This window comes from Elephas maximus, chromosome 10 (assembly GCF_024166365.1).
Source record: "Elephas maximus indicus isolate mEleMax1 chromosome 10, mEleMax1 primary haplotype, whole genome shotgun sequence".
NCBI classification, from domain to species: domain Eukaryota; kingdom Metazoa; phylum Chordata; class Mammalia; order Proboscidea; family Elephantidae; genus Elephas; species Elephas maximus.
In genome coordinates this window covers 102,394,540-102,420,282 of record NC_064828.1, presented here as the reverse complement: position 1 = coordinate 102,420,282, position 25,743 = coordinate 102,394,540, and the positions used below count along the sequence as shown (strand labels likewise).

General features: G+C 41.4%; 1 protein-coding gene across 14 annotated transcripts in view; it reads left to right on the top strand.

The window, feature by feature from the left end:
• Positions 1-1,147: 1,147 nt before the first annotated feature.
• EML5 (EMAP like 5) overlaps positions 1,148-25,743 on the top strand; it is a 170,793-nt gene continuing 146,197 nt past the window's right edge. For all 14 annotated transcript variants that reach the window (XR_007518849.1, XM_049897337.1, XM_049897336.1 and 11 more), the window contains exons 1-2: positions 1,148-1,431; positions 25,356-25,515. Coding sequence is in view for 13 of the 14 variants with exons in the window: in XM_049897337.1 (XP_049753294.1) it covers positions 1,235-1,431; positions 25,356-25,515 (357 nt within the window). In the remaining variant the exon portion in view is untranslated. The remainder of the gene's footprint in view (positions 1,432-25,355; positions 25,516-25,743) is intronic.

The following is a 25,743-nucleotide window of genomic DNA, read 5'->3' as shown; positions in this document are numbered from 1 at the left end:
ACAAAACTGGAAACGGATAACGGTTGAACAACATGATAAGCATAATTAATGTCTCATTAATTATGCTGAAAGGGCAAGTGTTGTCTCACATATTTACCAGAATAAAAAAAGAAGTAAGTTTATCGGTGATGTCCAAAACAAGATTAAAAAAAAAAAAATTAGGTAACATTGATATTTTTGGAAATAAACCCTGACGTGTCATTTTATGATTTAAATTCTACTTCCAGCTTTGAGGTCACCTACATGAATAAATGTATGCTTAAATCAGATTTTATCCCCACCCAATGTAGAGTCCACAGAACACTGAGAGTTAGCAAGTGAAAACAAACAGAAAATAACGGAGGAAAAATGCGGCTCGCATCCTAGAGCTGATTGTCCCGGGGTCAACCACAGCCCTGGCCGGGTGTAGGGGCCTCGATCGGCTGACCGGCGCTTCCAGGCCGAGGCCCGCCAGCAGCAGGGGCCTGGGAGCAGGGTCGCCGAGGGTCAGCTCCGGTCCTGGGCAGCTTCGCGTCCTGCACGCGGGTGGGGACACGGCCACGGCAGCTCAGGTCGCTCGCCCCGGTCGGGGGCGGAGGGCAGCGGAGCCCTGTGTTGGGGGGGCCGGAGGGCCGTGGACCCGGGAGTCCGGCGCCTTCACCGCCCCGGCGGAGAGGGGGATGGGGGGGGTCTCTGAAGGGTAGGGCTGCGCAGGCGCCAGTGCGAGGCGAACCACGGCCGCGAGAGGCGGGGGAGCGCGAGGGCGCGCGCCCGCCGCTCTGCTCGGTGCGGGGGCGCGCGGCGCGGGCCCGTCGGGCTGTAGCGACGAGGTCGCGGCGGGGCGCGAGCGCCGCAGGTGACCCGGGCGGGGAAGCGGGGTGCGCGGGCCGCCGCTGAGGAGCAGGAGGCGGGAGGCGGGTCCTCGCTCGGCTGCGCTTACGGCCTGGGCTCTGCGGGCTGTGGACACGAGCCGAACCGAGGCCGGCGGAGCGCTAGGGCCACCCCGCTTGACGACCGGCGGCGCCCGCGGCCCTCAGCATGTTCCGCGCGCCGAGGGCTCTCCTCCAGCCGGTGGGCTGAGGCGGCGGCGGCGGCGGCCAGAAGACGCGAGATGCACCTGCCGGGCGCGGCTTAGAGGACGCGGCAGGCGTGACGCCCCGGCTGGCCGCGAGCGGGAGGGCTTTCGTCGCCGGCCGTGGCCGCCTCCCGCCGCCGCCGCGGGCCGGAGCTGGAGCGGCGGGGTGGGCGCCCGGACATGGCGGCCCGGAGCGCCCCGAGCTGCCACCTGCGGCTCGAGTGGGTGTACGGCTACCGGGGCCACCAGTGCCGCAACAACCTCTACTACACGGCGGCCAAGGAGATCGTGTACTTCGTGGCGGGGGTCGGCGTGGTGTACAGCCCGCGGGAGCACCGGCAGAAGTTCTACCGGGGCCACAGCGACGACATCATCAGGTATCGGGGCGCGGGGCTGCCGCCTTCGCCCCTGCGAACTGCTCCCCGAGCTTGCACTTGCCCATCCTTCTGGGTGCCGTGACCCTCTCCTGCAGGGAGCATCACCCGAGAGAGAAATCCGCAACGGTCTTGTCCCGAATTCACCCTGCTAACACCCCGCAAACGCTTCCCCACCTTTGCATTCTAGAGACTCGGGTCGGTGCGAGGAGATGAGGTTTGCGGACCCACAGGGCGTTGGGTTTGATGGTTTGTACCTGTCTCCATCCGTCAACGTTATGAAAAGTGCAGAAAGGTTATTTTGGTAACACTTTATTCCTTTGAATCCCTGGAGATTTCTTATTAAACGAATTCTTAAAGCGCCAACGGGGAAATCCTTTACCTAATAGAGAATTGGTAAAAGTACAGGAAGCGGAGGTTAGACAAGGGAGCGCGCCCAGGGTGACATCTTGGCGGGGGCACTCACCTCTTGGCCGTCATTATTGGTTCAGGTTTCCCTGCCTTTTGTTATCAACAGACAGAAAAAAGCAATTCACAGGACACTGACAGTTGCAGACCCAAGGCAGTTCCGGCGTACGTTTTATCTGAAAAAGCTGTTCAAAAGAATACCTCTGATTTTTTTTTGTCCCGTCGTCATCGAAATAATCGTAAATAAATTTATTTTTGTATTTTTCATTTAAATCACGATATTTAGTGGTGGTGGTGGTGGTGGTGGCGCTTATTATTTCTTGGGCAGTATCTTAAAGTTGGTCCCAGTGCTTGTTTACATTTCTTTAGTGAGTGGTACATTTGAAATGGAATTTTCAATCAGTGTCTCAGAACTTTTATGGGAAATAAAGTTAACAGCTGCAGAAATTATCCTAGGCCACTGCTTATTGCCTGAAGGATGGCACTTTTTTTCCTTTACAAGGGGAGGGTGTATTTAAAACGTTTGAGAATGTGTTTGTGTGCTGCTCTTGGGGGTTTGGACAGAAATTCTGTTACTGGGCTCGGTTACTTAGTTTTATTCCTTCACTTAGGTTCCACAGAATTTAAATTGGGCATTTCAAATCAAGTATCTTGGTTTGATGTCTTGTGGGCAAGAGGCTCTGGTAAATACTATAAATAACACAGTCGTTCTATTTTGCATCTCTGTACAACTGTGATGTGTAAGAGGGAAAAGAAGGCCTAGGACGAATAAAGGCCAGTGAAAGATGGAGGAAAGATAAGGAAAGCAAAACTTGAGATTATGGAATAGGGAATGAGATGATGTTTTTCACTTGTTTGTCTCTTTTTCAACGCTGAAGGGCAGCTTTTCCAAATTGTAGTTAGTGTATTACTTTGGAAAGGAAACTGACAAGTTGTTTCATATTTTTCTCAAGTTAGAATTCTTTTTGTCAGATGACCAAGGCTACAGACGTATTATAATAGTCCAGATTGTTGACTCAATAATAGTAGTTACATATCATATTTATATTATTTACCCCAAAAGTAGAGTTTACCCTAGTTTCTTGTCTTTTTCTTCTAATTCATTCCGGCTTGTCTTCTCTTCCATGCGTTAGGTTTCTGCAGCACTGGAAATACTAGCTCTACCTAGTTCAGGCAACCTTGCCTGAAGTCCTCCTCCAGATATGGGGTTTATTAGGTTGAATTCTGTAGGTGGGCTAGGTGTGAAGGGTTTTGAGGTCTTCTCATGGCGCCGTTCTATTGTTTTTACTCATTGATGTTTATAAGATCTTTATGGCACTAGAGTCTCCTGAAACTAGCTATAATTTATTCGATGGAGTAAATTGTTTTGTTGAGTCTTTCACCTGTAATCACACTGCTTGAATTTTTGTAATTGTGTCTCACTAAACTTTAAGTGATGCTTTCGCCTTCTTTTGGTGTAGTCGCACAACCCATACGTATATCTCAAAATCTTTAAACATGACAAATATACCCTGATTTTACCACAATTGAGTACGTGCTTATGATTATGCAAATTATACATTTTTAACAATGATTTATAACAATAAAAAAGGTTTCCTGAAAAATTGAAATGGAGTAGTAAAATCTGAATCATATAGCATCTTGACATTAGTGCTACAAGTTTAATATGGTACTGAAAATATAGCAACTTCCAAGTCAGTAAAGGGCTCTCGAAATTTTATTTAAAACAGTAAAGGCAGAGTTTATTTTTGTTTGTCAACTAAATCAGGCAAGTACTCAAAACTGTCATTTTTTTTTTTCCAATTCAGAGACTGACTTATAAGTGTAGAAACTAATCCATTAATTTTCAAATGTGTCACAGCAGAAAATGTCCTATTGATACCTGTAATACTGTAGTGGTATCCTTCATAATAAAAAGACAATGCTGTTTTCTTCATCTCGTTTGCTTCCATGTTTGCTTGAAGTTTACGTAAAACCTAACAGTTAAGTATGACTTAGTCTGGGGCTAAAACTCTTCCAGAATCAGCAGGTTTTTGTTCTGTGGTTTTGAACATTTAAGTATTATATTGATTGTAAAGAGTGAATCATGAGCAATCTATCACTTACTATACTCGTTCTCCTGTCATCTCATATCATCTGGTATTTGCCAATGGTGGTGCCACATGACTTGCCTCATAATTTTTTTGTGTTGCTTGTGGCTGTTTCATTTCTTTTTGCAGTACATTTGTATATCCTTCTCTAGTCATTCATCCTATAGTTAGGTGTGTGTATGTTTACCAGTTGCAATGGTTTATGTAGAAATTAATATCAGTGCCAGAAATAACACAGGACTTTTTTGGCTGCTTTTTCTTTCTTAGTTGCTTTTTTTCTACATCTCAAGTTATACTGAGAAAATTCTCTGACTGATAACTGTTTATCACAGGTTTAAGACTAAGTTATAAAACAGACTAAACTGCTGCTTGTTTTAGTAGATGGGCATCTGCACATCTATACTGCTCTATATTTTGCAACTTTGCAGTTGTCTTCCAAAAAGTGTTAAAATTTCTCTTCTACTTAGTTCCTATAGCACATTTTCGACAAGTTTGTTCTTGAAGTAGTAGATACCATTGACAGTTTTCAAATCATTTGTCACCATCAGTGATAGGTGGACCATCAGTAAGATGTAGTTAACTTGGTGCATTTTGGTACTTGATTCTGGTTTTTGTATGCGAGTGAACCTCCACAGTGAACTGCCAGGGTCCTTGGTTTATGTATTTTGTAGGCATTGAATTTGATGTGCTTTTTTTTTTTTTTTAACATGTTAAAAGTATCTCACAAGATGGCAGTGAGCTCAAATGTGTCTAAAAATGTGAAAAACTCTGAAAAGTGTACTATAGTATATGGGTGTATGTGAAAATAACTATTCTTTGATTTTAAGTGTGGCTTTTTTTTTCTTTAGACAAAATGGAAAGCTATTTTTTTCAATTCTCGCAGGTGATGCTCTTAAGAACAAAATCTGACCAAGCCTCATTGTAATCTAGTAAAAGTGGTTTTTGATAGCTCTATATTTTTTTGGTTTTTGGTTTTATATTTATAGTATAGAAACTTCATTTATGTGGCTCTTCAACACAAGCCAAAATGATAGCTGGGAAAGCTATTCAAAATGTATGACATTTCCATGGTGGATCATTATTTTTTGTGTTTACATGTTTCACGGTAGCAACTTTTTAAGGTCTGGTGGAATGACTGCAAACCTGCTTACAGCCTACTTAATGTTTCAAGATGTGTGTTCAGTATTTTCCAAACCTGGCTCATCATCAGAATCACTTGAGAAACATTTTACCAATTTCTGGGTTTTTTTTTCTCATGCGCTAAGGCAGAATACACTGTGGTTGGAGCTCAGGAATCTATATATTTTTAAGAGTGCCCCCACGTGATTCTGTTTGTGAAACACACTGCCATGCTGTACCCCCAAGCATGCATACTTAGAATTCTTGATATAAAAAGTTTGAGAAATGGGCATAAACTCTCCCCTTACACCTAATACCAGAATTTTCTTAACCATTGTGTAATATCTAGAAGGAGTACTTCCAGAAGTATTTAGAATACATACTGATTTAGTAAACTCTCTCTGTGTTTAAATAATTAGAATTAGGTGAACTCAACTGCTCTAGACTGTACAGTGGTTCTGTTTGGTAAGATTTCATATTATGTGTCTGGATATACAAACCTTTGTGGTTTTTCCATTTGCAAATACTGCATAGTTTAGGGGATACAATGAGGAGATGTTTTGGGGGCAAGGTAGGAATGATCCAGAATAATAGTTCAAATAGTCATAAATGTATATTAAATATATCCTTATTATTTAAGGAAAAGCCAGATTTTTATACTTACCTTACAGTATCTATTTGTCTTTTTTATTATTTTGTAATGCCCAATGTATAAATATGCAGACAAGTAGTAAAATATAATGTCTAGAGTTGAATTAAGCCCACTGTATGGAATAATAGAAAAAAGTTAAAAACTATTAAGAACTTACTATTTTGTGTTTTTTCACTACTGAAGTTTTTTTGAGCATCAGTTTTGTGCAAGGGTCTCTGCTTAGAGTTTAAATGTGCAGTTAGCCAAGTAGAGAATCGATTAGAATGCTATGTATACTAGTGATATCACTGGTGTACCTGTGATATGGTATGTACATGAAGACATAACAGCTCAAAATGGTGTTTCCTAGAGAATATAATACCTAAGCTGAGTATTCATGGAAAACAGAAATTAGTTATCAGAACGAGTGAAGGTATAGGGATCTGGAAAAAGGTACAAAACCAAACCCACTGCTGTCAGGTTGATTCCGACTCATAGCGACCCTGTAGGAAAGAGTAGAACTGCACCATACAGTTTCCAAGGCTGCAAATCTTTATGGAAGCAGACTGCCACATCTTTCTGCTGTGGAGCAGCTGGTGGGTTTGAACCACTGACTTTTTGGTTAGGAGCTGAGCACTTTAACCACTGCACCACCAAGCTTGCTTGGAAAGAGGTAACAGCTTATGTAATAGTCTGGTGGCATGAGAGAATATTAGAGTTGATGTACTCACCATCTTCATTTCCTTCTCACCCGTTTACTCTTGGCTGTACTCTGTTTTTTATCGAAGCGGCTCTTGTCAAGGTTACCAATTATGTCCACATTGCCAAATACAGGAGCTTGTTCTCTGTTCTCATCTTTTTTGGCTCATCGTCATCATTATTTGACATGGTTGGTTAACCCACCTTCTTAAGACACTTTCTTAAGTGGCTTCTAGGACATCTCTATTTCTTGGTTTATTTATTTCTTCCAGCAGCTATTTATTGAGCACTTATTATTTACCAGGGACTATTTTTTTTTTTTTATTCTGAGTCCTAAACCCTGGTAGCATGGTGGTTAAGAGCTATGGCTGCTAACCAAAAGGTCGGCAGTTCGAATCCACCAGGCGCTCCTTGGAAACCATATGGGGCAGTTCTACTCTGTCCTATAGGGTCACTATGAGTTGGAATCGACTCAGTGGCAGTGGGTTTGGTGTTTTTTTTTTTTTGTATTTTGAGCCCTGGTGGCACAGTGGTTAAGAGATCAGCTGCTTATCAACAGGTCATCAGTTCGAATCCACCGGCCAATCCTTGGAAATCCTATGAGGTATTTCTACTCTGTCCTATAGGTTTCTTTATGTGTACCTCAACATAAAGAAAACAAAAATCCTCACAACTGGACCAATGCACAACTTCATGATAAACGGAGAAAAGATTGAAGTTGTCAAGGATTTCATTTTACTTGGATCCACAATCAACAGCCATGGAAGCAGCAGTCAAGAAATCAAAAGATGCATTGCATTGGGCAAATCTGCTGCAAAGGACCTCTTCAAAGTGTTGAAGAGCAAAGATGTCACCCTGAAGACTAAGGTGAGCCTGACCCAACCCATGGTATTTTCAATCGCATCATATGCATGTGAAAGCTGGACAATGAATAACGAAGGCTGAAGAAAATTGACGCCTTTGAATTGTGGTGTTGGCGAAGAATATTGAATATACCATGGACTGCCAGAAGAATGAATAAATCTGTCTTGGAAGAAGTACAACCAGAATGCTCCTTAGAAGCAAGGATGGCGAGACTGTGTCTTACATACTTTGGACATGTTGTCAGGAGGGATCAGTCTGTGCAATAGGACATCATGCTTGGCAAAGTAGAGGGTCAGCGGAAAAGAGGAACGCCCTCAACAAGATGGATTGACACAGTGGCTGCAACGATGGGCTCAAGTGTAACAACGATTGTAAGGCTGGCACAGGACCGGGCACTGTTTAGTTCTGTTGTGCATGGGGTTGCTATGAGTCGGAACAGACTGGACAGCACCTGAGAACAACAACAACCTGTAGGTTCGCCGTGTGTCAGAATCAACTCAACCGCAGTGGGTTTATTCTCAGCAGTGAGCCAAACAGAAGAAATGCCCCACTATCATGGCATGTGTATTCTACTGGGGGGGGGGGGTGGATATAGAATAAACAAGATAAATTAATCTTGGAAAGTTTATCAGGAAAGTGAGATACAGAGTGTTGGGAAGAGTTTATCTAGGTGTTTAGATAGGGTAGCAGGAAGGCCTCACTGAAAAGGTGATGTTTGAGTAGAGCCTGGAGGTGAGGCAATGTGCTGTGTGGCTGAGGGAAGGACATATTAGGCAGAGGGACCATCAAGTGTAAAATCCCTGAAGTGTGTTTGAGGATCAGTAAGAAAGTTAGTGTGGCTGGAGTAGAGTGAACCTCGGGGGAGAGTAGTTTAAGAAATGAACTTTGACGAGATAATGGTGGGGGCAGATTGTGCAAAACCTTATAGGCTATTGAAAGGATTCTGGTCTTCCTATCTGAGTGAGATTGAAAGTCACTGAAGCAATTTAATCAAATTACAGACATGAGTTGATTTGCGGTTTAACAGGGTCATTCTGGCTACTGTATTGAGAACTGACTGAAGGAGGACATGCAGGAAGGAAGCAGGGAGGAGCACCTAGGAGACCATTGCATTAATCAAGCTAAGAGATGCTGGTGGCTTGAACCAGCTGGTGACAGTGGGGAGGGGTCAGGGACTATTCTCAGTGCTAGCGATACAGCAGTAAGGCAAACGGATGAAACTCCCCACTTTCATGGAGCATATATTCTACTGGGGAGTGGATACGTTTTGGATACGTTTTGAAGATAAAACATGATTTACTGACCGATCAGATGTAAGTTGTGAGAGAAAAGAAAGGTCAATGATGACCAACTTTTTAGCTAGAACAGCTGGAAGAGTTTCCATTACTAAATTGGGAAAGACTATGAGAGGAGCAAGTGTTCTGTTGTGGGTGGGGAGGGAAACCATTTTAGAAGTCTTCATTTGACATACGTAATAGACAGCTAAACCCAACCAAAAAAACCCACTGCTGTCAAGTCAATTCTGACTCGTAGCGATCCTACAGGGCTTTCAAGGCTGTAACTCTCTGTGGAAGCAGACTGCCGCATCTTTCTTCCGCACAGCTTCTGGTGGTTTTGAACCACTGACCTTTCGGTTAGCAGTTGATTGCTTTCATGACTATGCCACCAGGGGTCCTTTAAAGACAACTTAAAGGGGTTGTAAATAAAGCTGTTGAACATACACGTCTGCAATTTAAGGAAGCTGTCTGGATGGATGGGTATGAATTTAAGAGTTATCATATGTTGTTGTTAGGTGCTGTCAGGTTGGCGCTGACTCATAGCGACCCCATGTACAAGAGAATGAAACACTGCCTAGTCTTGTGCCATTGTCGCAATGCTTGCTATGTTTGAGCCCATTGTTGCAACCACTGTGTTAATCCATCTCATTGAGGGTCTACTTCTTTTTCACTGACCCCCTACTTTACCAAGCATGATGTCCTTCTCCAGGGATTGATCCCTGCTGATAACTTGTCCAAAGTATGTGAGATGTAGCTTTGTCATCCTCGCTTCTAAGGAGCATTCTGGCTATACTTCTTCCAAGAGAGATGGGCTCCTTCTTCTGGCAGTCCGTGGTATAGTCAATATTCTTCGCCAACACCATAATTCAAAGGCATCAATTTTTCTTCAGTCTTCCCTATTCATTGTCCAGCTTTCGCATGCATATGAGGTGATTGAAAATTCCATAGGTTGGATCAGGCACACCTTACACCTCAAAGTGACATCTTTGCTTTTTAACTCTTTAAAGAGTTCTTTTGCAGTGGATTTGCCCAGTGCAGTATGCCAGCATATAGGTAGTATTTAAAGCCAGGAACCTGGATGAAATCACTGAGAGAGTGAGTATGGATAAAGGATCTGAAAATGGATTCCTATGTTTAAATGTAGGGGAGATGAAAAACTGACAGAAACATAACCAGAGAGGCAGGAGGAAAACCAAGAGAGTGTCAGGTCCTGGAAGTCAACTGAAGATAGTGTTTCAGGTAGGAGGAAGTGATCAACTGTATCTAGTAAGATGAGGACTACTTCGCCCAAGTGGAGATGTTAGCTGTTTTGCAATAATTACATTTTAATCACAAGACTCCCCAGGAGACTATAAGCTCAGGTGATCAGGGAGAAGAGGAAATAGGAAGAAGTCAAAATGAGGCATGTCATTGTTAGTACACAAAACTGGACTCCTTCAAGATTTGTTCCAGAACCTCCTAGTTTGATTAGCTGTTAAAAAACGGCACATGGGCATCTGGGGTCTTAAATGCTAAAAAGCGGCCATCTAAGATGCATCAATTGGTCTCAACCCACCTGGATCAAAGGAGAATGAAGAACACCAAGGTCACACGATAACTATGAGCCCAAGAGACAGAAAGGGCCACATGAACTAGAGACATCATCCTGAGATTAGAAGAACTAGATGGTGCACGGCCACAACCGATGACTGCCCTGACAGGGAGCACAACAGAGAACCCGTAAGGGCGCAGGAAAACAGTGGGATGCAGACCCCAAATTCTCATAAAAAGACCAGACTTAATGGTCTGACTGAGACTAGAAGAATCCCGGCGGTCATGGTCCCCAAACCTTCTGTTGGCCCAGGACAGGAACCATTCCCAAAGACAACTCATCAGACATGGAAGGGACTGGACAATGGGTTGGAGAGAGATGCTGATAAAGAGTGAGCTACTTGTATCAGGTGGACACTTGAGACTATGTTGGTGTCTCCTGTCTGGAGGGGAGATGGGAGGGTAGAGGGGGTTAGAAACTGGCAAAACGGTCACGAAAGGAGAGACGGGAAGGAGGGAGGGGGCTGACTCATTAGGGGGAGAGTAAATGGGAGTATGTAGTAAGGTGTATATAAGCTTATATGTGACAGACTGACTTGATTTGTAAACTTTCACTTAAAGCACAATAAAAATTATTAAAAAAAAAAAGGCACATGACGGGAAAGACAGCACACAATACAGATGAGGTCAGCACAACTGGAATAAACCAAAAGCAAAGAGGTTTCTGGAATAAACTGAATGGGCCAGCATAGCAGGGGTGGGGGTTTAGGGACCGTGGTTTCAGGGGACATCTAAGTCAATTGGCATAATAAAATCTATTAAGAAAACATTCTGCATCCCACCTTGGAGAGAGGCATCTGGGGTCTTAAACGCTACCAAGTGGCCATCTAAGATGCATCAACTGGTCTTAACCCACCTGGATCAAAGGAGAATGAAGAACACCAAGGACACAAGGTAATTTCGAGCCCAAGAGACAGAAAGGGCCACATAAACCAGAGACTACATCAGCCTGAGACCAGAAGAACTAGATGGTGCCCGGCTACAACCAATGACTGCCCTGACAGGAACCACAACAGAGAACCCCTGAGGGAGCAGGAGAGCAGTGGGATGCAGACCCCAAATTCTCATAAAAAGACCAGACTTAATGGTCTGACTGAGACTAGAAGGACCCTGGTGGTCATGGCCCCCAGACCTTCTGTTGGCCCAGGACAGGAACCATTTCCAAAGCCAACTCTTCAGACATGGATTGGACTGGACAACGGATTGGAGAGGGATGCTGGTGAGGAGTGAGCTTCTTGGATCAGATGGACACTTGAGACTATGTTGGCATCTCCTCCCTGGAGGGGAGATGAGAGGGTAGATGGGGTTAGAAGCTGGTGAAATGGACAGGAAAAGAGAGAGTGGAGGGAGAGAGGCTGTCTCATTAGGGGGAGAACAATTGGGAGTATGTAGCAAGGTGTATATAAGTTTTGGTGTGAGAGACTGATTTGATACGTGAACTTTCACTTAAAGGACAATAAAAATTAAAAAAAAAAAAAACTGCACATGGCTGGCAGCTCTCTATTGTTGCTACTCAAAAGTATGGACCTCAGAGCAGCAGCTTTAGCTTCACCTGGGCTTGTTAGAAATACAATTCTCAGACCCCCACATAGATCTAATGAATTAGACTGCATTTTAATAGCCTTTGCTGGTAGTTTATAAGCATATTAAAGTTTGAGAAGCATGCTCTAGATTGGTGGTTTTCAGTGTGGTCTTCTAACCAGCAGCATTAACATCACTTCAGAACTTGTTAGAAATACAAATTGTCAGGTCACCCCAAACCCCAAACCCAAACCTGTTGCCATTGAGTGGATTCTGACTCATAGCAACCTTGTAGGGCAGAGTAGAACTGCTCCATAGAGTTTCTAAGGCTGTAATCTTTACAGAAGCAGACTGCCACATCTTTCTTCCATGGATTGGCTGGTGGGTTTGAACCACTGACCTTTCAGTTAGCAGTCGAGCACTTAACCACTTTGCCACCAGGGCTCCTTCAGGTAACCCCAGGCATACTGAATCAAAAATTCTAGGTGTGGGCCCAGCAATCTGTTTTAATAAGCCTTCCAGTTGATTTTGATGCATTCTAAAGTTTGAGATACACTGTTCTAGATTACCAGTTCTAATTCTGGCAGCATAGTAGAATCACTTGGGGAGTTAAAAACAAAAAACCACCAATGGCCAAACCTGCCCCCCAGAAATTCTGATTTAATTGGTCTAGAGTGAAGCCCAGGTATGGTTTTCTTTGCTTATTTTCTGTGCATATTTTCCATACGTTCTTATTTCTTTGCATGCCTCATAATTTTTTTGTTGAAAATTGGTCATTTTTAAATAGCAGAATGTGACATATCTGGAAATAAGTTTCCTCCTTCCCCTAGTTTACTGATGTTGCTGTTTGTTTAGTGACTTTTTAAGTCTTTGCTCTGTTAGCTTGAAAAAAAAAAAACCAATCCCATCGCCATCAAGTCAATTCTGACTCATAGTGACCCTATAGGACAAAGTAGAACTGTCCCATAGAGTTTCCAAGGAACGCCTGGTGAATTTGAACTGCCAACCTTTTGGTTAGCAGCCAAACTCTTAACCACTATGCCACCAGGCTAATGACTGGACTGATTCCTGAAACCAGTAAGTCTCCCAAGTTTTGCTGAGGACCTGTGTGTATGTGGTGGGACATGCCTTCAATGCTGTGGCAGGCAATTTACTCTCTGTCCTACCTTTCACTTTCTGGTTGCTTAGAGCCTCAAGGTCAGCCAGAGATGAGATCTTAGGACTTTCTCACATCTTTCCTGGACATGTGCACAGCCTTAGGTGTGTGTGTGGCCTTCTGGATTTCCAAGGATATATTGGAGCTTTGCAAATACCCTATGAACATCTCGTTTCCCTGCTTACTCTTTTAAGTTTTATGGCCAGCTTATTTGCCCCAACTACTATCACCACTTCAGACAACTGTGAATTTAAACAATTGCTGCTGATTTTGACAAATGCCCTGGAGGAAACAGCCACTCACATTGAGCAAGCTTTGAGTCAGGTCAAATAAAGACAAACCCTGAGAGTGGGGCTTTCCAGAAAACTGCCAGACAGGTCAAATAGTGACAATTCTCTGATAGTGGTGCTTTGGGAGTGCTCCAAACCCACTCTGACTCCTCCAGTGGCTGCTAGCTTGCTGATTTTCACTGTGACTGTGGGGCTGTTGTTTTTCAAGGCAACCATGAACTTGGGAGAGGCAGATGGGAATAAGGCGAGTTAAAATGCCACAAAGCTCACTTGTTACTGAGATTCAGGCACTTTTGTGTATGTGTGCTTTTATAATTTATTTTTCGTTGTTGTTAAGAGTATACCCAGCAGAACATATACCAATTCAGCAATTTCTATATGTATAGTTCAATGGCATTGATTACTTTCTTTAAGTTGTGTGACCATTCTCACCCAGACATTTTTCTTGAATAAAGGTTACTTTGATTGTTGGAGGCCTCTGGTTAATTTCCAGAGATCCAAAAAAGTTGATTACTTGAAATTTTGCCAGTGTTTTGGAGCAGATATAGTGTATGGAGTCTGGGAGCTAGTATTTCCTTGTATCTTGTGTGTGGGTGATAAGATTCTGTATACTTTAATTAACAGTACAGTTGGGTATATAAAGCTATTTTGAAGGGGAATCTGATATAAAAAATTGGGACTGTGTGTCTCTCATAGTTATGTTCCCCAGTACTGGCAAAGAGCCTTGCATATTTAGGGATTCAGTAAATGCTGTTGATTTTAATTAAATCATTAGCTCCAGTTAATTGCTTTAAAGATATTTTTGGGTTATGTTTTAAGTATAGTGTAATAATAAGTTAAAGTAGTATACATCTTTAATAAAAGTAAATAATATCAAAATTGGAAGTGACTGAAACATTTCATACTATTGTTTAATCTCTGAATTAATTTACCAATAAATATTTAATGAGAAATTGAAGTCTTGCATACAGTATCATACCAGATATATAAGCAGTTAGCTCAACAAATCATCCTGCTTTCCCTGATAACCATCTTTAAGATAACTGTTTCCCCTTTAGCGCCCTTAGTGTACTTTGAATATAACCTTTATAGCACATAGCATGATGTATTGCCATCATTTGTTTATATATTTGTCTTTACTATTAGATTTACTTAGTGAAGGCAGGGTCCTGTTTAATTTACTTGTATGCCCTAGACTCAATGGCACCTAACAGCAACGTACTTAGTATAGTAATATACACATGTTGTTAGGTGCCGTCGATTCAGTTCTGACTCATAGCGACCCTATGCACAACAGAACAAAACACTGCCGGGTCCTGAACCATCCTTACAATCATTGTTATGCTTGAACTCATTGTTGCAACCACTGTGTCAGTCCACCTTGTTGAGGGTCTTCCTCTTTTCCGCTGACCCTGTACTCTGCCAAGCATGATGCCCTTCTCCAGGGACTGATCCCTCCTGACGACATATCCAAAGTATGTAAGACGCAGTCTCGCCATCCTTGCTTCTGAGGAGCATTCTGGTTGTACTTCTTCTAAGACAGATTTGTTCGTTCTTTTGGCAGTTCATGGTATATTCAATATTCTTCACCAACACCACAATTCAAAGGCGTCAGTTCTTCTTCGGTCTTCCTTATTCATTGTCCAGCTTTCAAATGCATATGATGCAATTGAAAATACCATGGGTTGGGTCAGGCGCATCTTAGTCTTCAAGGCATGACTCAAAATGAGAAGAAACAGCTGCAAACATCCATTAATAATCAGAACCTGGAATGTACAAAGTATGAATCTAGGAAAATTGGAAATCGTAAAAAATGGAATGGAATGCATAAACATTGATATTCTAGGCATTAGTGAGCTGAAATGGACTGGTATTGGCCGTTTTGAATTGGACAATCATATAGTCTGCTATGCTGGGAATGACAACTTGAAGAGGAATGGTGTTGCATTCATCGTCAAAAAGAGCGTTTCAAGATCTGTCCTGAAGTGCAATGCCGTCCGCGATAGGATAATATCCATACACCTACAAGGAAGACCAGTTAATACAACTATTATTCAAATTTATGCACCAACCAGTAGGGCCAAAAATGAAGAAATACAAGATTTTTATCAGCTGTTGCAGTCTGAAATTGATTGAACATGCAATCAAGATGCATTGATAAAAAAAAATTGGAATGCAAAAGTTGGAAACAAAGAAGAAGGATCAGTAGTTGGAAAATATGGCCTTGGTGATAGAAACAATGCCGGAGATCGGATGATAGAATTTTGCAAGACCAACGACTTCGTAAAATTGCAATGTACACATAGTAGGTTCTTAAATAACTAACTAAATAAAGTCCAAGCAATAGGTAGGCAGTTTTTGTTGTTGTTCTTAGGTGCCGTTGAGTTGGCTTTGACTCATAGCGACACTATGTACAACACAACGAAACAATGCCTGGTCCTGAACATTCTCACAGTCATTGTTATGGGTGAGCCCTTTGGTGAAACCACTGTGTCAATCCATCTTGTTGAAGGCCTTCATCTTTTTCCGTGACCCTCTATCAAGCATGATGTCCTTCTCTAGAGACTGATCCCTGGTGTATGTGAGACATAGTCTCATCATACTTGCTTTTAAGTAGCAAGTATTGGTTGTACTTTTTCCAAGACAGATTTGTTCCTTCTTTTGGCAGTCCATATTCGATATTCTTTGCCAACACCACAATTCAAAGGCGTCATTTCTTCTTTGGTCTTCCTTATTCATTGTCCAGCTTTTGCATACCTAAGAGGAGATTGAAAACACTGCAACTTGGGTCAGGCACACCTTAGTCTTCAAGATGACATCTTTGCTTTTCAACACTGTAAAGAGGTCTTTTGCAGCAGATTTGCCCAGTGCAATGAGTCTTGATTTCTTGACTGCTGCTTTCATGGGTGTTGATTGTGGATCCAAGTAAAATGAAATTCTTGACAACTTCAATATTTTCTCCGTTTATCATGATGTTATACTTATTGGTTCAGCTGTGAGGATTTTTGTTTTCTTTGTGTTGAGGTGTAATCCATACTGAAGGCTGTGGTCTTTGATCTTCATCAGTAAGTGCTTCAAGTCCTCTTCACTTTCAGCAAGCAACATTATGTCATCTGCATAATGGAGGTTGTTAATGAGCCTTCCTCCAATCCAGATGCCCTGTTCTTCTTCATAGAGTCCAGATTCTTGGATTATTTGCTCAACATACAGATCGAATAGGTATGATGAAAGGATAGAACCCTGACACATACCTTTTCTGACTTTAAACCATGCAGTATCCCCTTGTTCTGCTCAGACAACTACCTCTTGATCTATGTAACAGGTTCCTCATGAGCAAACTTAAGTGTTCTGGAATTCCCATTCTTTGCAATGTTTTCCGTAATTTGTTATGATCCGCATAGTTGAATACCTTTGCAGAGTCAATAAAACACAGGTATTCTCGTATTCTCTCCTTTCAGCCAGGATCCATCTGACATCAGCTATGATATCCCTAGTTCCATGTCCTCCTCTGAATCTGGCTTGAATATCTGGCAGTTCCCTCTTGATAAACTGTGGCAGCCTCTTTTGAATGATCTTCGGTAAAAGTTTACTTGTGTGTGATATTAATCATAAACCAAAACCAAACTCATTGCCGTCAATTCCAACCCATAGTGACCCTATAGGACAGAGTAGAACTGCCTTATAGAGTTTCCAAGGAGTACCTGGTGGATTTGAACTGCCAACCTTTTGGTTAGCAGCCATAGCACTTAACCAGTATACCACCAGGGTTTCCGTTATTAATGATATTGATCGATAATTTCCACATTCATTTGAATCACCTTTCTTTGGAATAGGCATATATATGGATCTCTTCCAGTTGGTTGGCCGGGTGGCTGTCTTCCAAATTTCTTGGCATAGTTGAGTAAACACTTCAGTGCTGCATCCATTTGTTGAAACATCTCAGTTGGTATTCTGTCAATTCCTGGAAGCTTGTTTTTCGCCAGTGCTTTCAGTGCAGCTTGGACCTCTTCCTTCAGTAACATCAGTTTCTGATCGTATGCGACCTCCTGAAATAGTTGAACGTTGCTAAGTTCTTTTTGGTATAGTATCTCTGTGTATTCCTTCCATCTTCTTTTGATGCTTCTGTGTCATTTGATATTTTCCCTGTAGAATCTTTCAGTGTTGCAAGTTGAGGCTTGAATTTTTTCTTCAGTTCATTCAGCTTGAGGGATGCTGAGCGTGTTCTTCCCTTTTGATTTTCTATCTCCAGCTCTTTGCACATGTCATTATAATACTTTACTTTGCCTTCTCAACTCACCCTTTGAAATCTTCTGTTCAGCTCTTTGACTTCATCATTTCTTCTTTCACTTTAGATAGTTTTTAATACCCTTAGGCAATTTAATAACTTTTAGACAGTTTTTAATAACCTTAATATTAAAAACAAGCTGAGTTTTAAAATAATGGTAGCTAAGTACTGAACCCTTTACTCTGTGCCAGGTGCTAAGAACTTTACTTGGGCTATCTTATTTAATCCTTGCAGGAACCCTTTGAGGGTGGGTATAATTACCCCCAGTTTATAAATGAGGAAATTGAGGCTAAGATGAGTTAGGTGACTTGACTTAGGTCATGCAGCATCTAAGTGGTGTAGCCAGGTTTACAAATCAGGACTCCGTGATCTCGTAGTCTAAGATCTGAATCACTGAGACAGTGACTGTGAAGGAAATTTACCTTGCCTCAGACTAATCCAACCCTTGCTAAGTATAGACTCTTCCCAGTTTATAATTTTTTTAGTTATAAACAGTCTCATACTGTCTTAGTTACCTAGAGCTGCTATTACTGAAATACCACAAGTGGATAACTTTAACAAACAGAAATTTTTTCTCTCACAATCTAGGAGGCTAAAAGTTCTAATTTAGGATCTCAGCTCCCAGGGAAGGTTTTCTCTCTCTGTCAGTTCTGTGGAAGGTCCTTGACATCAGTATTCCCCTGGTCTAGAAGCTTCTCAGCACAGGGACCCTGGTTCCAAAGGAAGCAATTCACTTCTGGTGCTTCTTTCTTGGTGGCATGAGGTCCCTTTCCTCTCTGCTCAGTATTGTCTTTTATATCTCAGAAGAGATTGGCTAAAGATACAACCTAATCCTGTATCTTGAGTCGTGCCTCATTAACATAACTGCCTCTAATCTTACTTAATTAACATCATAGAGGTTATCATTTACAAACACATAGGATAATCACATCAGATCACAAAATGGTGGACAACCACACAATACTGGGAATCATGGCCTAGCCAAGTTGACACGGATTTTGGGGGGACATAATTCAATCCATAACACGTACCCTAGCTGCTTATTCATTCCCTAGCTATTAAAGCCCAGTCTTCCTGATACAACTTAAGGATGGCTGGCTTTCTTTTTCCATTTTCTTACGAATAGTCATGGACCTTCCTCTCCTACATACTTTCCATTTTTGGAACCACAGGATAATCATTCTTGTTGATGAGGCTTGTTGTTCTTGTTGTTGTAAGGTGCTGTTGAGTTGGTTCTGACTCATAGCGACCCTATGCACAACAGAACAAGACACTGCCCGGACCTGTACCATCCTTACAACCATTATGCTTGAGCTCATTGTTGCAGCCACTGTGTCAGTCCACCTCGTTGAGGGTCTTTCTCTTTTCTGCTGACCTTGTACTCTGCCAGGAAACCCTGGTGGCATAGTGGCTAAGTGCTACGGCTACTAACCAAAGGGTTGGTAGTTCAAATCCGCCAGGCACTCCTTGGAAACTCTATGGGGCAGTTCTACTCTGTCCTATAGGGTTGCTATGAGTCGGAATCGACTCAATGGCACTGGGTTTGGTTTTTTGGTTTGTACTCTGCCAAGCATGATGTCCTTCTCCAGGGACTGATCCCTCCTGACAACATGTCTAAAGTATGTAAGACGGAGTCTCGCCATCCTTGCTTCTAAGGAGCATTCTGGTTGTACTTCTTCTAAGACAGATTTGTTCGCTCTTTTGGCATTCCATGGTATATTCAATATTCTTCGCCAACACCACAATTCATAATGAGACCTAGTAAATAAAATAGGACAGGGTTGCCTCTTTTCCCACTGTTGGGGGAATATTTGAGGATATATACATATAGGTATAGAGATATATATATCCCTGATGTTACTAGATACAACCCAGTATAATTTTAATAAGCAATAGTATAGAGTATGGTTAGATTTTGCATTCTTGAGCTGGATATTCTGTTTGTCTGTCCAGATACACTCTCTACCCATCTCTATCCTGCTATGTGTCCCAGGAACATCAACAACATCAACCAGGCCTCCTTGTCCTCTGTTTTCCATGCTGAGGCATCCCACAGGTCCTGTTACATGGGCAAGCTCTGATCCAGTTCCCAGAAAGATCCCCAGCCTTATCTTTTTAGACCTAGCATGATTGTTGATTTCCCTTAATTCTGCTCACACCTTGTAAACAGCTCATCTTAAACTCTCTTCAGATACCCCTTTTGAGTGTTTGTTTCCTGCTGGAACCCCTAGCTGTACAATTACCATCAGTATTATAAATCAGCCATATTATGAATTAAATGGATTCTTGTCATCTGGCCTGAGATCTTAATAAGCATAGACAGTTTCTATAGAAGGAGCCCTGGTGGTGTAGTGGTTAAAATACTCAACGGCTAACTGAAAGGTCAGCAGTTTGAACCCACCAGCTGCTGCATGAGAGAAAGATGTGGCAGTCTGCCTCTATAAAGATTTATAGCCTTGGAAATCCTATCTGGTTACTCTGAGTCAGAATAGAGTCAATGGCAGTGGATTTGGGTTTGTTTCTATAGAAGAAAAAAATACTGTCTTAAAGATTTCATTTTGGAAGATAGCTCATTTTTCACCTTTGTTTTATTATTATTATTTTATTGTGCTTTAAGTGAAAGTTTACAAATAAAGCCAGTCTCTCATACAAAAACTTAATACACATCTTACTATGTATACGTAGCTGCTCTCTCCCTAATGAGACAGCACACTCCTCCTCTCCACTCTGTATTCCCCTTGTCCATTCAACCAGCACCTGTCCCCCTCTGCATTCTCATCTTGCTTCCAGACAGGAGTTGCCCACATAGTCTGTGTCTACTTGAGCCAAGAAGCTGACTCCTCACCAGTATCATTTTCTGTCTTATAGTACAGCCCAGTCCCTGTCTGAAGAGTTGACTTTGGGAATGGTTCCAGACTTTGGCTAACAGAGGGTCCAGGGACCATGACCCCCAGGGTCCCTCTGGTCTCAGTCAGACCATTAAGTCTGGTCTGTTTATGAGAATTTGAGGTCTGCATCCTACTATTCTCCTGCTCCATCAGGGATTGTCTGTTGTGCTCCCTGTCAGGGCAGTCATTGGTTGTAGCCGGGCACCATCTAGTTCTTCTGGTCTCAGGCTGATGTAGTCTCAGGTTTATGTGGCCCTTTCTGTCTCTTGGAAGATAGCTCATTTTTAAGTTTGGGATGTCTCCACCTCCCCTCTTAAATCTACAAATGGTACAGCAAACTTTACACTGCATGAAAGTCTCTGTTAATGCTACCAATCTCCTCCCACCGAAGTTAGTCTTTGTACCTGCAAGAGTTATCAGTATTAAAACCGAAACTCATCGTATTTTTACTCAAGTTTTAAACCTCTGTTGATTCCGTTACCCATAAAATGAAATTAAAAATTCCTTGGTTTTATGCATGAGGGAGCAGCCTGATACAGTGATGACAATCTTTGCTTTGATGTCAGACAGATCTAAACTCGAATCCTTTATCTGCTACATTGGACAAGTTATTTAAAGTGTCAATCCAAGGTTGTTATAAGAATTAAGAATTATTATAAGAATTAAGTCACTAGGAGTCAGAATTGACTTGACAGCAACAGGTTTTTTGTTTTTTTTTTTAGTAAGAATTAAGATAATATGAATGTAAAAACACTTAGTACAGAACGTGGAACTAAGTAAATCCTCTAAGCTTGTTACATGCTATTTTTATTACTATCTTTACTATTACCAAATATGTCATATTAGGAAAATTATTTAACCTCTTTTTTGAGCCTCAGTTTGCTAATTTGTAAACGGGAATAATGCCATTTATTCCATAGGCTTGTCATAAGGAATTGAGATAATGTGCTTAAAGGCTCTAGAACAGTGTTTGGCCTATGATATGAACTCAGTAAAACTTATTGCTTTTATAAATGTTTACTCAGCTTTCTGTTCTTGATACTTTTCTCATTCTCATTGCTCTCAAACTTAGTATTAGATATCCCTGATTAGAGCTCTGTCATGAACTTTAGTGTTATATATCCATTTTCTCTTGGGTAATTTAACTTGAACTCAGTATATCCATAGCAACACTCATCTTCCCTACCTCTAATTACTCATTCAGTATTCCCTAACTTGATGAATGCCTCCCCAAACTACCCAGATGCCCAGGCCAGAAATCCAACAGTCATTGTAGACTCCTCTCTTTCCCTTACACCCTGTATCCAATCAGTTAGTTCTGCTACACTGCTCTCCTGACTTTCCCCTTTTAGTTCATCCTCTAGCCTGATGATAGTAGTGATTTTTTTTTCCTCTCAAAGGCAAATCTGGTTATCTAAATTATCTAGAAAATTTTATCAAGGAGAAATTTATACTCACTCCCTATTTCTGCTACTGTACATAAACCATTTGTTGTTGAAACTATGGTTGTTAGGTATTGTCAAGTCGGCTCTGTCTTATAGTTGCCTTATGTATAACAGAACTAAACGTTGCTCAGTCCTGTGCCATCCTCACAGTTGTTGCTATGTTTGAGCCAGTTGTTGCAGCCATTGGGTCAGTCCCTTTCACTGAGGATCTCCCTCTTTTCCACTGAGCCTGTAGTTTACCAACCATGATGACCTTTTCCAGTGATTAGTCTCCCCTGATGACATGTCTAAAGGAAGTGAGATGAAGTCTTGCCATCCATGCTTCTAAGGAGCATCCCGACTGTACTTCCTCCAAGACAGATTTGCTTGGCAATGAGTGGTGTATTCAGTATTCTTTGCCAACACTGCAATTCGAATGTCAATTCTTTTTCAGTCTTCCTTTTCTATTGTCCAGCTTTTGCATGCATTTGGGGTGATGGAAAAGATCACAGCTTGGATCAGGTGCACTTTGGTCATCAAAATGACATCTTTGTCTTTAACACTATAAAGAGGCCTTTTGCCACAGATTTACCCAGTGCAATATGTCATTTAATTTCATGACTGTTGCTTCCATGGGCATTGATTGTTGATATGAAGAATGAACTCTTCCACAATTTCAGTTTCTTCTCCATTTGTTACAGTATTGTTTATTTGTCCAGTTGTAAAGATTTTTGTTTTCTTTATGTTCAGATATAATCCATACAGAAGGCTGTAGTCTTTTACCTTCATCAGTAAGTGCTTCAAGTCATCTTCACTTTCAGCAAGCAAGGTTGTGTCATCTGCATGTCACAGGTTGTTAATCTTCCTCCAGTCCTGGTGTGATGTTCTTCCTTATTTAGTCCAGCTTCTCGGATTATATGCTGAGCATATACTTTGAATAAGTAAGGTGAAAGTATACAACCCTGCTGCACCCCTTTTGTGATTTTAAATCATGCAGTATTCTCTTGTTCTATTCAAATGACAGCCTCTTGATCCATGTACAGGTTCCTCATGAGCACAATTAAGTGTTCTGGAATCCCCATTCTTTGTAATGTGTCTTAGTTATCTAGTGCTGCTATAACAGAAATACCAAAAGTGGATGACTTTAGCAAACAGAAGTTTATTCTCTCACAGTCTTAGTAGGCTAGAAGTCCAAATTCAGGGTGCCAGCTTCAGGGGAAGGCTTTATCTGTTGGCTCTGGAGGAAGATCCTTGGTCTGGGAGCTTCTCCCTGCAGGAACCCTGGATCCAAAAGATACATTCTGCTCCTGGTGCTGCTTTCTTGGTGGTATAAGGTCCCCATGTCTCTCTGCTCGCTTCTCTCTTTTATATCTCAAAAGAGATCGGCTTAAGACACAATCTAATCTTATAAATTGAGTCCTGCCTCATTAATGTAACTACTACTAAACCCATCTCATTAACACCATAGAGATAGGAGTTACAACACAGAGGAAAATCACAAAAGGGTGGAGAGTCATACAATACTGGGAATCATGGCCTAGCCAAGTTGATACACATTTTTTGGGGAACACAATTCAATTGATGACACAATGTTACCCATAATTTGTTATGATCCATACAGTCAAATGCTTTCACATAGTTGGTAGAACACAGATAGACATCTTTCTGGTATTCTCTGCATTTGGCCAAGATCTGTCTGACATCAGCAACGATATCTCTCGTTCCACACCCTCTACTGAATCCGGCTTGAATTTTTGGCATTTCCCTGTTGATGTACTGCTGCAGTTGTTTTTGAATTATCTTCAGCAGAATTTTGCTGGCACATGATATTAATGACATTATTTGATGATTGCCACTTTCTGTTTGATTGACTTTCTTTGGCATGGTCATGAATATGGATCTCTTCTAGTAGGTGGCCAAGCAGCTCATTTGGCATGTCGTCAATTTCTAGAGGCTTGTCTTTTGCAAGCGCCATCAGCACAGTATGTATTTCTTCCTTTAGTAGCATTAGTTCTTGATCATATGCTGCCTTCTGAAACGATCAAGGAGCCTGGTGGCACAGTGCTTAAGAGCTCTGCTGTGTGCCATAAAGTCAACAGTTCAAATCTACCAGCTGCTCCTTGAAAACCATATGGGACAGTTCTTCTCTGTTCTGTAGGATCACTGTGAGTCAGGATCAACTCGACGGCAATGGGTTTGGTTTGGTTTTGGAAGTGGTTGAACATTAACAAATTCTTTCTGCTACGGTGTGTATTCCTTCCATCTTCTTTTGAGGCTTCCTGCCTTGTTCAGTATTTTGCCCATAAAATCCCTCAATATTGCAAGTCGAGACTTGAATTTTTCTTCAGTTCTTTCAGCTTGAGAAATGCTGAGCATGTTCTTCCTTTTTGGCTTTCTAATTCCAGGTCCTTGCACATTTCATTATAATACTTGACTTTGTCTTCTCAAGCTGCCCTTTGAAACCTTCAGCTCGGCTGTTTTACTTCATCATTTCTTCTGTTTGCTTTAGCTACTCTACATTCAGTGGCAAGTTTCAGAGTCTCTTCTGACATCTGTTTTGATCTTTTCTTTCTTTTTGATGACCTTTTGCTTCATGTATAATGTCAAAACCATTACCAACTGTGAATACTTTTGTTTTTAAAGACTCTTGATTCAGACTCATTGCGACCCTATAGGACAGAGTAGAGCTGCCTCATAGAGTTTCCAAGGATCGGCTGGTGGATTCAAACTGCCCACTTTTTGGTTAGCAGCCAAGCTCTTAACCCCTAAGCCACCAGGGCACCACTCATAAATTACTTTATGTAGATTATGAGTGACCTTTTTGTTTTCTTAAAATGATTTGTAATTTAAGGATTAATATTACAGTTTAGTTGAATGTTAATCTTTAGCATAGCTACTAAATACTATTTTAGCTACTTTAAGATTTGGTGTACCTTTATCTAATAAAAGGAAGAGTAAAATGGGATAAAGGGTTTGGAAACCAGTGAATACCAAATGAGAAAACAGCACATGGTAGCATTCCTACTACATTGTTGCTGATTTGGTTCATCCTTTGTCAGAGTTCTTTTCTTAAAAAATTTACACACATTATATCATATAACAGGGTTTATGAAGGGTATGATTAATCTATCATTAATTGTTAATCAGGTATACTATTAAAGTAGTAACTTTTGTTGTCGCATGCTATCAAGTTGATTCTGACTCATAGCTCATAGTGAGCCTAAATAACAGAGTGGAACTGCCCAATAGGGCTTCCTAAGCTATAATCTTTTTGGAGCAGATGGCCAGGTCTTTCTTCCATAGAGCAACTGGTGCGTTTGAACAGCTGACCTTTTGATTAGCAGCCCAGTGCTGAACCATTGTGGTACCAGAACTCCTTAGTAACTTTTAGCATACATTTTTTTTTTTTTTTAGGTGCTGTTGAGTAGGCTCTGACTCATGGTGACCTTATATATAACAAAATGAAGCATTGCCCAGTCCTGCACCATTTTCATGATCTTTGATATATTTGAGCCCATTGTTGAGACTGTTGTGTATAAAAGTTAATTTATGTTAAATCCAGATTATTGAAAATGGATAAGGTCTAATTTTCATATTTAACATGTACAAATGTTATAAAAAGCTATAAAAGCTCTATAAGCAATTACTTTAAGACTGTTTGCTCATTTATTTATTTATCTTGCAGCCTTGCTTTGCATCCTGAACGAGTATTAGTAGCAACAGGACAAGTTGGAAAAGAACCTTATATCTGTGTCTGGGATTCATACACTGTGCAGACCATATCAGTGCTGAAGGATGTTCATACACATGGTATAGCTTGTTTAGCGTTCGACTTAGATGGGCAGGTATGTGATCATTTTTCTCCATTTTCTAAACTTTCTTCTTTTAAGTTGGTACTATAGGAAATGATTATAAATCTATAAATATTAAATTGGAAAACAGGTGATGAAAAGTATTTGTCCAGCGGGGGGCGGGGGGCAGTGGGTGGTTGATGTATATTAAAAATGAGAACAAGGGTTTTTTATTTTATCATATCAGACCTTCTCAATTGAATTAATTACTACCGTGAAAAC